Source organism: Palaemon carinicauda, chromosome 18 (assembly GCF_036898095.1).
Source record: "Palaemon carinicauda isolate YSFRI2023 chromosome 18, ASM3689809v2, whole genome shotgun sequence".
NCBI lineage: Eukaryota > Metazoa > Arthropoda > Malacostraca > Decapoda > Palaemonidae > Palaemon > Palaemon carinicauda.
In genome coordinates this window covers 201,664-218,009 of record NC_090742.1, presented here as the reverse complement: position 1 = coordinate 218,009, position 16,346 = coordinate 201,664, and the positions used below count along the sequence as shown (strand labels likewise).

Below are 16,346 nucleotides of genomic sequence, written 5' to 3'. Positions count from 1 at the left end.
ATTCCCTCTATTTGTGTTACCTTTGTCTTTATGGCTGTGTTTTCAGTACCTTTAACTAATCAATTCAGTCAAATATTACTAGTGATACACTTCTATACCACATTTTAGGGAGAATCATTACCAACTTACTATTGTTTACATCTCAAGATAGGGTTGCAACTGGATGTGAGGAGAAAGATCGTTGCTCTTGAGAGTGATGGTCACTGCCAATCTATTATTACTTTGATTTACTACATACAGCATCGAATACTTACTGTTTTGTTGTCGATGGGTTGTGAGTAAGGGATAAAAAAAAAGCACAGTTACCTCTGCCATTGTATTTCTACTAGCCAAATAAACGATGGTAGCGGTAATACTGCTTTCTTTACTACTTACCCCTAACCTATCAACAACAGAACAATAAATAAAGAATTCAGTGAAATGAGACAGCAGACAAAATATCAAAGGTACCACACAGCACTTGAAATTTGATTATCTCAACATTAACTAAGTAGTGACAACCTCCCCCCCACCCCCTTGGAAAATTTACTTAGGCTACAGTAACACTAGCTACGATATTTCCAATGTTGCTAGTATATTTCAAGGTGCATGCCAGGTGATTGTGCTAATCTATGACCATACACATGGGGACTGACCAATACAATTGAGATATTACCAAGATGTGACAAGAGAATGTTAAGATTTATATTATGATTATTATTACTTGCTAAGCTACAACCATAATTGGAAAAGCAGGATGCTACTATCCCAAGGGCCCCAACAGGGAAAATAGCCCAGTGAGGAAAGGAAACAAGGAAAAATAACATATTTTAAGAAGCGTAACAACATTGCAATAAAAATCTCATATATAAACTATAAAACTTTAACAAATCAAGAGGAAGAAAAATAAAATAGAATAGCATGCCCAAGTGTACCCTCAAGCAAGAGAACTAACCAAAGACAGTGGAGGACCATGATACAGAGGCTATGGCACTACCCAAGACTAGAGAACAATGGTTTGATTTTGAAATGTCCTTCTCCTGGCAGAACTGCTTTCCATAGCTAATGAGTCCCTTCTACCCTTACCAAAAGAAAAGTGGCCACTGAACAATTACAGTGCAGTAACCCCTCGGGTGAAGAGGAATTGTTTGGTAATATAAGTGCTGTCAGGTGTATGAGTCCAGAGGAGAATACGTAAAGAATAAGCCGGACTATTCGGCGTGTGTGTGTAGGCAAAGGGAAAATGAACAGCAATCACAGAGTAAGATCCAATGTAGTACTGTCTGGCCAGTCAAAAAACCCCATAACTCTCTAGCTGTAGTATCTCAACGGGTGGCTGGTGCCCTGGTCAACATACTACCTATTACTCAATTTCATAGACAAGAGGTAACTAGCAGCAGGAAAACAGGTATCGCGGAAGTCCCAGAGGATCGTGGTAAGGAGCCTATGTAAAGACCTCTTAACAAATGGGAATTCAGGCAAAAACTATACAAGACAAATGAAAATGGAAGGCTCACAGTTCATGTGTTGACACTTACAAGAAAATCAGGCAAAAACATTGATGATGGGGCTCTAATTCATAACCTATATTGAAATCAAGGCCAAGGTGAAAAAGGGAGGCATGTAGTTGTGTACAATGAAATATCTTTAATGATAAACAATAAATAGATACTCTACAAAATTTCTCAATGATCAATCTTTTTTATCTTTAATGATAAACAATAAATAGATACTCTACAAAATTTCTCAATGATCAATCTTTTTTAACAACTATAATTTTATCAACAACATTTAGTTTCCATCTACCAACTGTTAGAAGCATATACTATGCAATGGTATTGCGATGCTACTTAATACCAATAATATTCTATTGTATTTCTTGATTACAAAATAATTTTTAAATTCTAGCATACTACTTTCTACATTTGCCCACATTCTGTTGTATGCCTGTTTCAGAGAGAATATTATTACAGTATAAACAATAACTTACCAAAACCTCAAACAATTAAGTAAATAACTTTAAAAAGCACAAATGTATTTCAAAGGTACACTAAAATACAGTGCAGTACAACAATATACTTTACAATATAGTTAAGTACTACTATTTATACTGCATACAGTCTAAAATATTTACAAATCTGTAAAATTTCTTTGGTGCTATTAAACTAAAAATAAAATATCCCTCACATTTATCAAACCAAAATATATATTATTCTAATAGTAATTTGTATTTTGCCCAGCTCCAAAAATCCCAATCCTTCAAAATAAGGAATGTCTTTAGCAGAACTGGAACAGCCATTGAACTAGTTAACAAATTAAATACAGGTGGTGAGCATAGGTGAGTAGCCCTGCCCATTTTCCTGTCCGACTCTTCACTTTTGACTTTTGGCTCAGGACTGAAAGAGGTGGTTGTGGTGGGAAGTTTAACTTTAATGAAATCAGGTTTACATAGTTCGAAAACATACAAATTACTTTTAAAAATTTTTATTTGTTCCTAAGTGTATACAAACCCTTCATGCTATAGAATAGATTCACTTATTGGTGGGAAGGAAGTCCCTAATAAAGCCAAACCGGTTGATCATCTTTTTTTTTTTCCCTGGAATATACCAGGCTGACAGGGGCTAGGCTGTACTTGGTATGCACCTGGTACTAGCTCAATGAAAAAGTCCTTGACTCGATTCAGAATAAAATATCTGGCCTATGATGGCCAATAAGTTTGGTATTCATTCCACCATCCTTCCCCTCATTAAGGGAGAATGAGGGAAAACTACTACAGTACTTGCAGATCTAGCACAATAAGAACGGTGCTCAAAAGTGTAGTTTACTAGCGTCTTGTGTCCAATCCAAAAAGTAACAGTAGAACCCCTTCCTCCCAAAGTGAGGGGAAGGAAAAATGAAGCAGAAAAGCTCATTATTATGCTCTTCATCTAGCCTCACAATGACACTTTACTAGCATCTGTGTCCAGTCCAAAAAGTAAAAATAGAACCGCTTCCTCCCACAGCAAGAAGGAAAAGTGAAGCAGAAAAGCCCATTATTCTGCTCTTCATCCAACCTAACAGTGACACTTTACTGTCAAGATGCTTTCTCTCCCATGTGGAGCTTGACTGGTTACAACAACTACTTGAGCAGCCACCATGAGGCCCAAGAACTAAAGAGTTGAAGGACTTATGGGTATACTCCTTTAAACTGGGGAGGTGAAGTGTGTTTGGCACTTTCAGCTTTTGGCCTTAACCACCTGACCAACTGCGAATTTCTCCTTGAAGGCCTAGGTGGGACCGATACCCTTGACTTCTTTTTGTCCGAGCTGGTACCTCAAACCTCCTGACAATTGAGATTTATGCTCTTCACGTCGTCTCACAAAGCCAGAAAAAGGCCTAGTTTTATCCATGTTTCTTGGATCTGCCAGTGATAAAGAAGACCTTCTAAAAGGCTGATATGAGGTAAATGTAAGACTTGAGAACATGGGTCAAATCCCACATCAGGGTCCGTCGGTCTCAGGTTGGCAAGACTGCAAAAGTATACGACGAAGCCCGCCATCTGCACTAGAAATATTCTGGCAGAAGTACCCCTTCTACAACCAATTGCAGATGATTGCTCACTTTCCAAGGAGATAGCTGCAGAGGACTGTTGCAGGAATCCAGACATCTCTTTTACAGTCCTTCATGAAAAACACTTAGCTAGAAAGAAATATTGGATAGTATCCAACCATGAGGTGCAATCAACTTTATAGATTGGTGGTACCTCTGAAGGTGTGGCTGACAAAGCGAGTGTTCCCATGGGGGTAATTCTCTCGGGACCTCTAATAGAAATGCGAATAGATCCAGATGCCACTTAGCTTGTGACCACCTATCAGGGAGTCAGCAAGTCATCCTGCATCCTGGTGTGATCTACATTCGGTTGATCAGCCTGCAAATCATATTGCACGGAGTAAAAGTGTTTGTGTCCAGGTGATCCCATGAGTTATGGAAGGCATCCAAGTGATCCCACTGGTGTTGGAAGGCATCAAAGAAGTCATCAGTGATATCCCACTGTTAAAAGGCATCAAGGTTATCCAACTGGTGCTGGAAGGCATCCTCAAAATCTCTCTTCTACACAAGGATGTAGGGATTACTTCCATTCTACCTGTACCTGGCAACTGAGTGTCTAGGACATTCCTCTTGCCTGGTATACCACCTGGATGTGTATCCATTTGTCAACTTGCAAAGATGGAGCGACACCATGCCCACTTGTTAAATTGAGCTACTACAGTGGTGTTGTCACTCATCAACACTACCTAGTGCCTCATCAGATGTTCTTTGAATGTTTGAAGTGCTAGAAACACTACTTGCATCTCCAACAAGATGTGCTGAGGCTTCTCTTCTGCTGACCACATACCTGTTGCAATCAGGTTGCATCTGTGATTAGTTGCATGTCCAGAGATGGGGTGAATTGAGTAGGACTCCATTGGTGAGGATTTCTTTGTCCAGCCCTCAGGTAAGATTGTCCCATACCTTCTGTCCCAATGGACCAGGATGACTGAATCCCTGGAGGCTGCCCAGTGATCCTTAAAACACAATCAGGGAAGGTAGCGAAGAAGACTATGTCAACAAGTAGTGGAAATACTGTGTACCAACCGTGTGTCACACGAACGTACATAATAACGACATGTTTTTTTTTTTTTTTTTTAAATTAGCCTTTATATCTGCTCTCCCCTCACACTGACCATGTACCAACCGTGTGTCACACAATCGTACAGCTGTCTTGTACAGAAACCGTTGGCTAATCCTCTGAGTTTGCTGATGTGGTAGCTGATGGAAAAACTTACTGGTGCTGTGTCTATCAGCATGCCTACATATTTCAACCTTTACTTGAGCAAGAGATTTGATTTCTCCCATTTTACTATGGTCCTCAGACTGCGATAAAATACGAGAAGACTCTCGATCCTTTTGTAACTGTCTCAATAAAGAGGTCAAGATAAATCAACCATCAAGATACAATCAGTGTGAACACTCATAAAGCAGTGTACAGTCTGAAATACAGGGTCTTGATCTAGTATGGTGTACCACTCTGTAAGGTACTTACTAAAGATCTGATGAATGGGTACTTTGAAGTATGCACCCTTCATATCCACTGAAAGCATGAAGTCTCTTTCTCTGATGGATTGTACAGTTTCAATCTCAAACCTAGTCTGCTATGCAAACTGCTTCAGGGAGAGAGGCTGACAACAGTGTCCAGGGCTCAGTTGACTTCACCAGGAAAAATAGACTTTAGAAGCATGAAGATCCGTCTCGAATGACTTCTCACCTCTGCCAGCAATGCTAGGGCTTTCATTGATGTTGGTGTAATAATTTGTGAAAGCTATCAGTGTGCAAGATAAGGAAGGCAGACAGTCCAGGGAAAGTAGTTAGTACTTCCCCTAAATGACACTTGAAACTGAAGGATTCACCTCATGTCTCTGCCACATTGCCCACTGGCATAACAGTTATTCCCCTACTCGCCACAGCAGAAGAGGAGGGAACGCCAACATCAACAATCCACTTCTCCTGAATTATCCAGGTTAGGGAAAAGGAAAAAGTAGCAAGGGGTCCTGATTGAGGTCTAGAGGAGGGTTGAGCAGCCTTTGTGTCCCCAGTCCTGCAGATGCTCCAGAAGACTAGAGGCCTTAAAGGATACTACATGGTGGCTCAATAAGTCCTGCAAAGCAATCTTCTATTTATCCACAACTGTCTGTACATAACACCTTGGCAAGAATGATATAACCCGCATCAATATGGTCTATAACATCAGTAGTACCTCTGGACCATTTTTTTAGACCAAGTACCCCATACCCTTCCCTCTGTTGATCGAAGTGAAGAGTAAAGCTTGGCTCTGAGCTTAGAAGCATAGGTCCATGGTCCATGACCTCCTGCCATGGCCACCAGTTACAGACAACAATGAAGGTGCCATCTCCTCAACTCGGGCTACCAAAGTACAGTACTCCGGTTACAGGCGAGTACCCCAGCACTTCCCTGTCCAGGTAGGAAAAGCTCTTCCAACAGCTGGCCAACAGAATTCTCAAGCTAACCTGGGATACTCATTGTTGGTAGTCAGCACGGCTACAGGAGAGCTTCCAATGTATACAGGTGTAGCAATCGCTGGGGAAACCCCACACTCACCAAACCCAGAAAAACTCAAAGATGCAGATCCAAAGTCTTCCTGCTTCTGAAGCATACTCCCTGAGGACTGAGCTAGGAGCGTATACTTAAAGACTCATGCAAACTATGAGGAAAGAAAGGAGCTAAAAAGTCTCACTGACATTCTCTTAGGCATTGCCAAGGTTGGTGCTGGAGAATAACTAGCCTTCTTCTTTCAACTTAAAGCATAGACGTTACACTGAACAGGCGGCCATGATCAGCATTCGGTGCATAGGGACGACTGCAAACAATCATGCCACCTACAAAAAGCACAGTGTGTGGATCTACTACCAGTCTAGTCGTAAACTGGTTGCAGTATCCACCCTTTACCACTATTTACGAAAATCTTGTTTCACGTCCAAGAATCCAGCTATCAAAGAAAGCTCAGGAAAGAAGACTATAATGGTTTGGTCATGTCATGAGGAGAGACGATGAACACATGTAAAAGGGTCATATGGAGGAGGAGGGCAGAAGTAGGGGAAGGCCAAAGTTAAGGTGGAAAGATAAATTTTGAATGACATGAAGGAAAAGGGTCTAAGAGAACAAGATATACAGGGCAGAGGAAGATGGAGAAGGCTGACTAGAAACAGCAACACCCTATAGAAATGGAAAAAGCTGAAGGCAAAGAAGAAAAAGAATCCAGCTATCAATCATTCACTTCTGAAAAAAAGATCAAAGTCTTAGGAGGTCGTAACAGTACGTCCGTACTCATTGCAGCCTAAGACAAAAGTAAAATATTTTTGATAAAAAAATGGATGTGTCAGCCCAGCTAAAGATAGTCCTTATTTCAAAGGACGAAAGTTTTGTTTAGGCATAGGAACAAACTTGACAAATTTCCCAGTGAATCTGTTCCAGGACTTGAAAAGTAATATATTTAAAGTTTTTTATAAAGCGTTAATAATGAGCAATCAATGTAACCCAAAATTTGCCTTCAAAATAGTTTTACATAGAAACCAAAAGCATTTTAACTACTGTAAAACATGTGTACTACATATTCACCTGTTCATCATGAAATCCAAACACAGGGTTGATCTTTATGAACAAAAATAAACAAAATTAGAAAAATTTTAAAACATATTAGCAAAACAAAATAAATTACCATTCACCAATCTATATAAAAACAGCACATTCCAGTGAGATTTATGCACAAAAAAAAAAAAACCTGTGATCATGAAATAATGCACAAGCCTTTAATAAAATCATGCCTTTTATGAATTAGTTTAGAAGAAAGCTCCCGAATGGTAAAAGTAAGCAAAATGTGAAGCAGTTAAATTATGACCTATTCATGGGAAGGTAGATAGAATGTCAAGTATGTAAATTATGGTAATGTAGCAAGATGGATGCAACAGGTCAAACAGGATAAAATTACCAAGAATACATAAAACTATGACATGCCAGTGCCCTAAAAAATTAATGCAATCAAACAGGAAAAATTGAACAATGGTTACTTCAAACTATATTCCAAACAAGCACAACTCTCATGAAGAGTAAAACCAGTAAAAATAATCTTTGTATGGATGAATACTACAAACTTAAAATCATCTAAAGTATCACAAAGTATCACATGCTCCAAATTTCAGAAATAATATTTAAAGCTAATTAACCTTTTCACTACGAGGCAGCGGATCCACTGAGTACTATATACAAGATTTGTCACCATCGGATATACATTCTCACTTACTCCATAATAACCTACATTTACCTTCTTATTTGTTTTCTACTGATTACAGAATAAATCTGTCAAAAGTTTGCTTTATTTTCTATTATATCCCACTCTAAAAAAACAAAATATTCTTTCCATTCATTGTGAAGCGATTATAGAATAATTTTTCATAAATTTGTTTATCATTTTCTATAAATAATGGTAAAGCATTGTATTTGTGTGCATAAATAAACTGTTTTAATTGAAGTTACTATGTTATTCCGTAATAATTCCATGATAAATAACCATCAAAAATAAAACTACTCGTCAGTAATAATGGACTTTAGGTAAAGACAATGGTACGGAAAACTAGAACAGTACTGCAATTTCAGTAAAGTAATCTATTTTATCTCTCAACAAATCTTTTGGTGTTTTCCTATCAAATTATTTATCATAAATGGCTCCAATTCTTTTTCTCATTAAAGAGGAAGGCCTTCTAACCAGCTCTATGAGAGTAGAGTACTCTACTGTTCAGGATCTCCAAAATAAATGATAAAAATGTAACATTTCTGATCTAGAAACAACTACTCTACATATGCAACAAAAAAAAAAAAAACATTCGGTGTCATGCACTATGACCATAAGAATATAACTGACAATACATTAAGTTTGTACTCGAAATAATCAACTTTCATAATTAAAAAAAAATAAAAGTTCTATTTATAGCATAGTACAATACTAATGTTGATAATTCGTATTAACAGTTTTAAGAAGAAAATTCTTCACTATTACTTATATGTATGAAAGATTCAGGTATAGTCTCACCCTTACACTTATTGATCTTTCATTTATAAATAGGTAATTGCTTTTGATTTCTCTGATACACATAAAGAAATACAAAGTTGGTTCATTTTCAGGCACTATCACAGTTTCAAACTTAGCAGAACGATTCTAGTTTTGATATACTATGACCTAATTTTTTCTCTAGTATATCATTTAGCATGAACTACATATGGTACAATTTGTCAAGTTTCTCTTGATTTCCGTTTGTATGAAAAGAAAAATCTTCCCATTTAATTGTCAGCCTTTTCTCAATAAACTGGTCTAAAATACATTTCCCTCATGACTTAAAATGTAAATTTAATTCTTAACATGCTTTCAAACAATGAATTCAAAGTTCAACACGTTCATTAACTGCTATTTATATGTAAGCTTGTATATTCTTAAGCAATCACTTTATCAACAAATGTAATCTTTACCTTTATATACCTTACTTTCTTTTTATAAAGATTTTATAACATGAAAGCTGCAACAAATAAATATATTCATTGTCGGCAAGTCTTTACTCCAACTGAAAATTTGTTTTTCTATTATGTACATTATAATGTTGTATCTATTCTATATCATATATCTATATATTACGCTATTATTATTAATAGCTAAGCTACAACCCTAGTTGGAAAAGCAGTGTGCTACATGCCCAAGGACTCCACCAGGGAAAATAGTCCAGTGAGGATTGGGAAATAAGGAAATAAATAAGGTATAACTATAAAAATAGAATCATGTCAACCTGCTCAATATAAAAACATACACTGCAAGTTTGAACATCTGAAGTTACACTGATTCAACTGCCTGATTAGGAAGATCATTCCACAATCTGGTCACAGCTGGACTAAAACTTCTAGAATACTGTGTACTGTTGAGCCTTATTCTGGAGAAGACATGACTGTTAGAATTAACTGCATACCTTGTATTACGTAATAATGGTTCTGTCTGGAAAGATCTGAATGCAAATGATGGTTGAAATTATGAAATATTTTATGCAACATGCATAAAGAACTGAGTGAATGACAGTGCCAGAGATTAATATCAAGATCAGAAATAGAAAATTTGATAGACCATAAGTTTTTGTCCAACAAATTAAGTCAGCCACTAAAGATTAGACAGGAGAACAATACTCGAAAAAGGCAGAACGAAAGAATTAACACACTTCAGAATAGGTTTAGAAAATCCCAGACTTTCTCAATAAGCCATTTTTAGTACAACTCAAGAGGAAACAGACTGAATTTGTTTCTCAAAAGTGAATTTGCTATTAAGAATCACACCAAAATTTTTCAAGTCATATAGAGTTAAATGATGGTTCAAATTATGAAATATCTTATGCAACATGCATAAAGAACTAAGTGAATGACAGTGCCATTGATTAATATCAAGATCAGAAATAGGAAATTTAATAGACCATAAGTTTTTGTCCAACAAATTAAGTCAGCAACTAAAGATTAGACAGGAGAACAATACTCGAAAAAGGCAGAATGAAAGAATTAAAACACTTCAGAATAGGTTTAGAAAATCTCAAGACTTTCTAAATAAGCCAATTTTTTTGTGCAACTCAAGAGGAAACAGACTGAATTTGTTTCTCAAAAGTGAATTTGCTATAAAGAATCACACCAAAAAAAATTCAAGAGTCATATAGAGTTAAAGAAACATTATCAATGCTGAGACCTGGATGATGAAGAGCCACTGTCCTTGACCTCTTTACAATCATACTTTGAATTTTATTAATGTTTAACTTTATGCCCCATAATTTGCACCATGCACCAATTAATTTCAGCTAGATCTCTATTAAGCAATTCAACAATAGCAGATCTACATTCATGAGATGGAATTGATGTGAAGAGAGTAGCATCATCAGCATATGCAATAAGCATATTGACCTATTGTATAATTTTGTTTTGCTTCCTAATACTTCTCCTGTCTCTGTAATTGTTTTATAATTTTGCTTTCTTTTCCCAGACACATTTTTGCATAATTTTATTTGTATATTTTATCCTATTATTCTAAGTTGGTAGCAACAACAACCCAAGACTTCTTTAGAAATAATCACTATTTATATTCTAATTGAACATTCAAACAATTGCAAAAGCTTAAATCTTGAAATGATAAATTTTTGTTTTGTTCGAAATAATCAGAAAAACAATTTGAATTATAGATTTTATTATTTTGATACTTACCTCTAGGTTACATTACTATTATCTATTGTGAGGTTTTCAATTTTAAAACAAAAAATTCAAATTTTCTCTATCCCTTTTGCTTGAAACCACTTTGTACGGGAATATTGTAAGACTTCACTTGGTCGAAACCACGCTTACTAGCCTTGTAACCCATCTTACATCTTTGATCTCACAATATTGAAGTCAGCATATATCATTAGGTAAACACACAAAACCAATCGAATTTGGGAGGAGGGAAGGGCATGATGTGACCTAGAGGTATTAAAATAATAAATTTCATCATTAAAATTATGCTCAGTGCACTTTGATGAACTTTACTACAGCTTACTATTCTTCTTTCATACAGGAAATTAATTAAGGTTTAATAGTCAATCTTTCCTACAAAAAAAACACTTAATTATGAAAGAAAGGATACCCGTAATAAATATCTATCAAATGACCACAGCTAATATGAATTTATTTTAAAATTGTTCTCTAAAACAATACTGTATGTAGATTTAAGAAAAATAATTTCAGACCTTACACTTTCATTCCGTCCAGTAAACTGTTTCAAAATTCCCACATTTATCAGGAGCATCTTATTCAATAAAATAATCTAACGATATGTATTACCCTACATATTTAAACCACTACTGTATTCAAGGAATCTCTCCTCTTCACCACACTCCTGAATCCTGTACATGGTACAGAATCTGAAGGAATTGATTCGGAGTATTACTAACAGTAGTGAGAAAGGGAAGGGCTTCAATAGTAGGGAGGGGCTACCAATAGTATGATCATATAAAGATAAATTTCTAAATTACATAAGAAATGTTAAGATTAAAATGATATTTTGATTATAAAATAAATTTTTGAATATACTTACCCGGTGAATATATAATAGCTGACGTCTCCGACGGCTCGACAGATTCCAAAAACTCGCGAGCGATCGCCGTGAAGGTTGCGGGTGTGACCACCAGCGCCGACTATCGGCCAGATACCGCATATACTTGTCAATTTCTCCAGTTCTTCTCAGTCCACTGGGTCTCTATCGGGGAGGAAGGGAGGGCCTTTAATTTATATATTCACCGGGTAAGTATATTCAAAAATTTATTTTATAATCAAAATATCATTTTTAAATATTAAACTTATCCGGTGAATATATAATAGCTGATTCACACCCATGGTGGTGGGTAGAGACCAGTATTAATACAATAAAGGCGTACATGCTCAAGAGTTTTTTGACAATTATTTCATAAAAAGCCAACTTAAGTATAGGTACCTGGTAAGGAAGCTGACTCTGACGATTACTCTGCCTCATTAGTCCGCTTTCCTCACGAAGCCCAGCCATCCTCTCAGGATGCTGAAAGACTCCCAGGAGCTGTTATATCCAGGGCGAACACCCTTATAACAGGACCTCATCAATACCCTTAATCTGGGCGCTCTCAAGAAACGACATTTGACCACCCGCCAAATCAAAAAGGATGCGAAAGACTTCCTAGTCTTCCGTACAACCCAAGACAAGATTAAAAACATTTCAAGAGAAGATTAAAAGGATATTGGGATTAAGGGAATGTAGTGATAGAACCCTCACCCACTACTGCACTCGCTGCAACGAATGGACCCAGGGTGTAGCAGTCCTCATAAAGAGTCTGGACGTCTTTCAAGTAAAATGAAGCGAACACCGACTTGCTCCTCCAAAAGGTCGCGTCCATAATACTTCGAAGAGACCTGTTTTGCTTAAAAGCCACCGAAGTTGCTATCGCTCTCACTTCATGCGTCTTGACCTTAAGCAAACAACGATCTTTCTCATTTAAATGAGAATGTGCCTCCCGGATTAAAAATCTAATAAAGTACGATAACGCATTTTTAGACATGGGCAATGAGGGCTTCTTAACGGAGCACCATAAGGCCTCAGAACCACCTCGTAATGGTTTAGTTCGAGCTAAGTAAAACTTAAGAGCTCTAACGGGGCACAGTACTCTTTCAACTTCGTTGCCTACGATTTCTGACAGACTAGGTATTTCAAAAGATTTAGGCCAAGGACGAGAAGGCAGTTCGTTCTTGGCCAAAAAACCAAGTTAAAGCGAACATGTAGCTTTATTTGTAGAGAAGCCGATGTTCTTACTAAAAGCATGGATCTCACTGACCCTTTTAGCCGAAGCCAAGCACACCAAAAAAAGCGTCTTGAGGGTGAGATCCTTCAGGGAGGCTGAATGCAATGGCTCAAACCTGTCTGACATTAGGAACCTTAGGACCACGTTAAGTTCCAAGCGGGAGTTGACATACGACGCTCCTTAGAGGTCTCGAAGGACTTAAGGAGATCTTGGAGATCTTTGTTATTTGACAGATCCAAGCCTCTATGTCTGAAAACAGATGCCAACATGCTCCTGTAGCCCTTAATAGTGGGAGCAGAGAGGGAGCGAACATTTCTCAGATGCAGGAGAAAGTCCGCAATTTGGGCTACAGAGATACTGGAAGAGGAAATAGAGGAGGACTTGCACCACTCTCTAAAGACCTCCCACTTCGACTGGTAGACCTTGATAGTAGATGATCTCCTAGCCCTCCCGATCGCTCTGGCTGCCTCCTTCGAAAATCCTCGAGCTCTTGAGAGTCTTTCGATAGTCTGAAGGCAGTCAGACGAAGCGCGGGGAGGCTTTGATGAAGACTCCTTACGTGGGGCTGCCGTAAGAGATCCATCCGTAAAGGCAGACTCCTTGGGACGTCTACCAGCCATTGAAGTACCTCTGTGAACCACTCTCTCGCGGGCCAGAGGGGAGCAACCAACGTCAACCTTGTCCCTTCGTGAGAGGCGAACTTCTGCAAAACCTTGTTGATGATCTTGAACGGCGGAAATGCGTAAGCGTCCATGTGAGACCAGTCCAACAGAAAGGCATCATGTGGGCCGCCTCCGGATCTGGGACTGGAGAGCAATAGGTCGGGAGCCTTTTGGTCAGTGAGGTCGCAAAGAGGTCTATGGTGGGCTGACCCCAAGTCATCCAAAGACTCTTGCACACGTCCTTGTGGAGGGTCCATTCTGTAGGGATCACTGACCTCTCCGACTGAGACAGTCCGCCAAGACGTTCAATTTCCCCTGGACGAACCTCGTCAACAGTGAGATGCCTCGATCTTTTGACCAGATGAGGAGGTCCCTTGCGATGATGAACAGTGTGTGGGGGTGAGTGCCTCCTTGCTTGGAGATGTACGCCAAGGCTGTGGTGTTGTCCGCATTCACTTCTACCACCTTGTTTCGGAGAAGACTCTCAAAACTCGTCAAGGCCAAGTGAACAGCCAACAGCTCCTTGCAGTTGATGTGAAGGCTCCTCTGATCTGACGTCCAAAGACCCGAACATTCCAGACCGTCCAGAGTCGCTCCCCAACCCAAATCCGACGCGTCTGAAAATAACACGTGGTTTGGGTTCTTGACCGCCAGGGACAGACCCTCTCGAAGACCTATATTGCTGTCCCACCAGTTCAGGCACGTCTTTACTGGTTCGGAGATCGGGATCGAGACCGCCTCCAAAGTCTTGCTCTTGTTCCAATGGGAGTCTAGATGGAACTGGAGAGGGCGAAGGTGAAGTCTCCCTAGAGAGATAAATTGTTCCAGGGATGACAGCGTCCCTAGGAGGCTCATCCAACTTCTCACGGCAATGGTCTTTTCTCAGCATGAGGCGGACTTTGAGCAAGGCTTGCTCTATCCTGATGGCAGACGGAAAAGCCCGAAAAGCTAGACTGTGAATCTCCATCCCCAAATAGAGAATCGTTTGGGAGGGAGTCAGCCGAGACTTCTCTATGTTCACTAACAGTCCCAACTCCTTTGCAAGATCCAACGTCCATTGAAGGTCCTGCAGACAGCGATGACGGGACGACGCTCTGAGCAGCCAGTCGTCCAGGTACAGGGAGGCTCGAATCCCCGATAAATGTAGAAATTTTGCCACATTTCTCATGAGCCTCGTAAAAACAAGAGGAGCAGGGCTGAGGCCGAAGCACAGTGCTCAGAATTGGTACACCACATTCCTGTATACAAACCTCAGATACGGTTGAGAATCCGGGTGTATAGGAATGTGGAAGTACGCATCCTGCAGGTCGAGAGAGACCATCCAGTCTCCCCCTCTGACTGCTGCTAGGACGGACTTGGTGGTCTCCATCGTAAATTTTGTTTTGACAACAAAAACGTTGAGCGCACTGACATCCAGCACCGGCCTCCAACCTCCTGTATGCTTTGGTACTAGGAAGAGACGGTTGTAAAATCCCGGTGATTGAAGGTCCGAGACTTTCACCACCGCTCCCTTCTCTAGCAACTGAGACACCTGCAGCTGTAGTGCCTGTCTCCTTGACTACTCTCGATACCTGGGAGAGAGGTCTATAGGGACTTTTACCAGAAGAGGTCTCTGTACAAAAGGTATTTTGTACCCCTCCTTTAGCAACAACACAGACTCCCAGTCTGCACCCCTCTTCTCCCAGGCCTGCCAGAAGTTGTTCAGTCTGGCCCCTACCGCTGTCTGAGGACGTGGGCAGTCAGACTCTGCCACGGGAGGACTTAGATCCTCTCCTCTTGCCTCTCTTACTATCGGCACGAGCGCCTCCCTTACTGGGGGCTCTGCCACGAAAGGGCGGGATAAACCTCGTTGCTGGAGTATCGAGCTTGGGTCTTACGACATAAGATGATGAAGGAGCAGCCTTACGCGCCGACGTAGCCATCAAGTCGTGGGTATCCTTCTGCACCAGAGAAGCTGCAATATTCTTAATCAACTGCTGAGGGAACAAGGCAGATGACAACGGAGCAAAGAGAAGCTCTGACCTTTGACAGGGAGTTACTCCTGCCGAAAGGAACGAACAAAGAGTCTCCCTCTTCTTAAGGACTCCTGCCGTAAAGGTAGCAGCGAGCTCATTAGAGCCATCACGGATAGCTTTGTCCATGCAGGACATAATTAGCACGGATACATCACGGTCGGCCGAAGAGATCTTCCTGCTCAAGGCTCCCAGCGACCAATCCAAGAAGTTAAAATCTTCGAAGGCCCTATAAACCCCTTTGAGGAGACGATCAAGGTCCGAAGAGGACCAGCAAACTTTTGAGCATCTCATGGCCAGGCGACGGGGAGAGTCTACGAGGCTTGAGAAGTCTCCCTGGGCAGAGGCAGGAACTCCCAAGCCGAGAACTTCTCCCGTGTCATACCAGACACTCGCTCTAGAAGCCAGTTTAAAAGGGGGGAAAGCAAAGGCTGTCTTCCCCAAACTCCTCCTGGTGATCAACCAGTCGCCTAGTAAACGCAAAGCTCTCTTAGAAGAGCGAGAGAGCACTAGCTTAGTAAATGACGGCGTCGAAGTAGCTAGGCCTAGCGTAAACTCTGACGGAGGCGAACGAGGAGCAGCAGTCACAAAATGGTCAGGAAACAGTTCCTTAAAAATCAGCATGATCTTTTTAAAATCAAGAGAGGGCTGAGCAACTCTAGGCTCCTCTCCATCTGACAAAGTCCCCAAAGGAATATCAGTTGGAAGGGGATCAGCGACTTCCTCATCCGACGGAACTTCGTCCGACAACTGCCGAGTCTCATGATACGGAGAGACATGCCGAGGAGGCA

The 16,346-nt window shown here is 40.0% G+C and overlaps 1 protein-coding gene across 3 annotated transcripts in view; it reads right to left on the bottom strand.

The window, feature by feature from the left end:
• LOC137657571 (diacylglycerol lipase-beta-like) overlaps nucleotides 1-16,346 on the bottom strand; it is a 227,171-nt gene that overhangs the window by 12,500 nt on the left and 198,325 nt on the right. The window contains exon 12 of one of the 3 annotated variants that reach the window (XM_068391905.1): nucleotides 7,132-7,164. The exons of the other annotated variants lie outside the window; for them this stretch is intronic. Coding sequence (XP_068248006.1) covers nucleotides 7,132-7,164 — 33 coding nt within the window. The remainder of the gene's footprint in view (nucleotides 1-7,131; nucleotides 7,165-16,346) is intronic. 3 annotated transcript variants of the gene reach the window in all.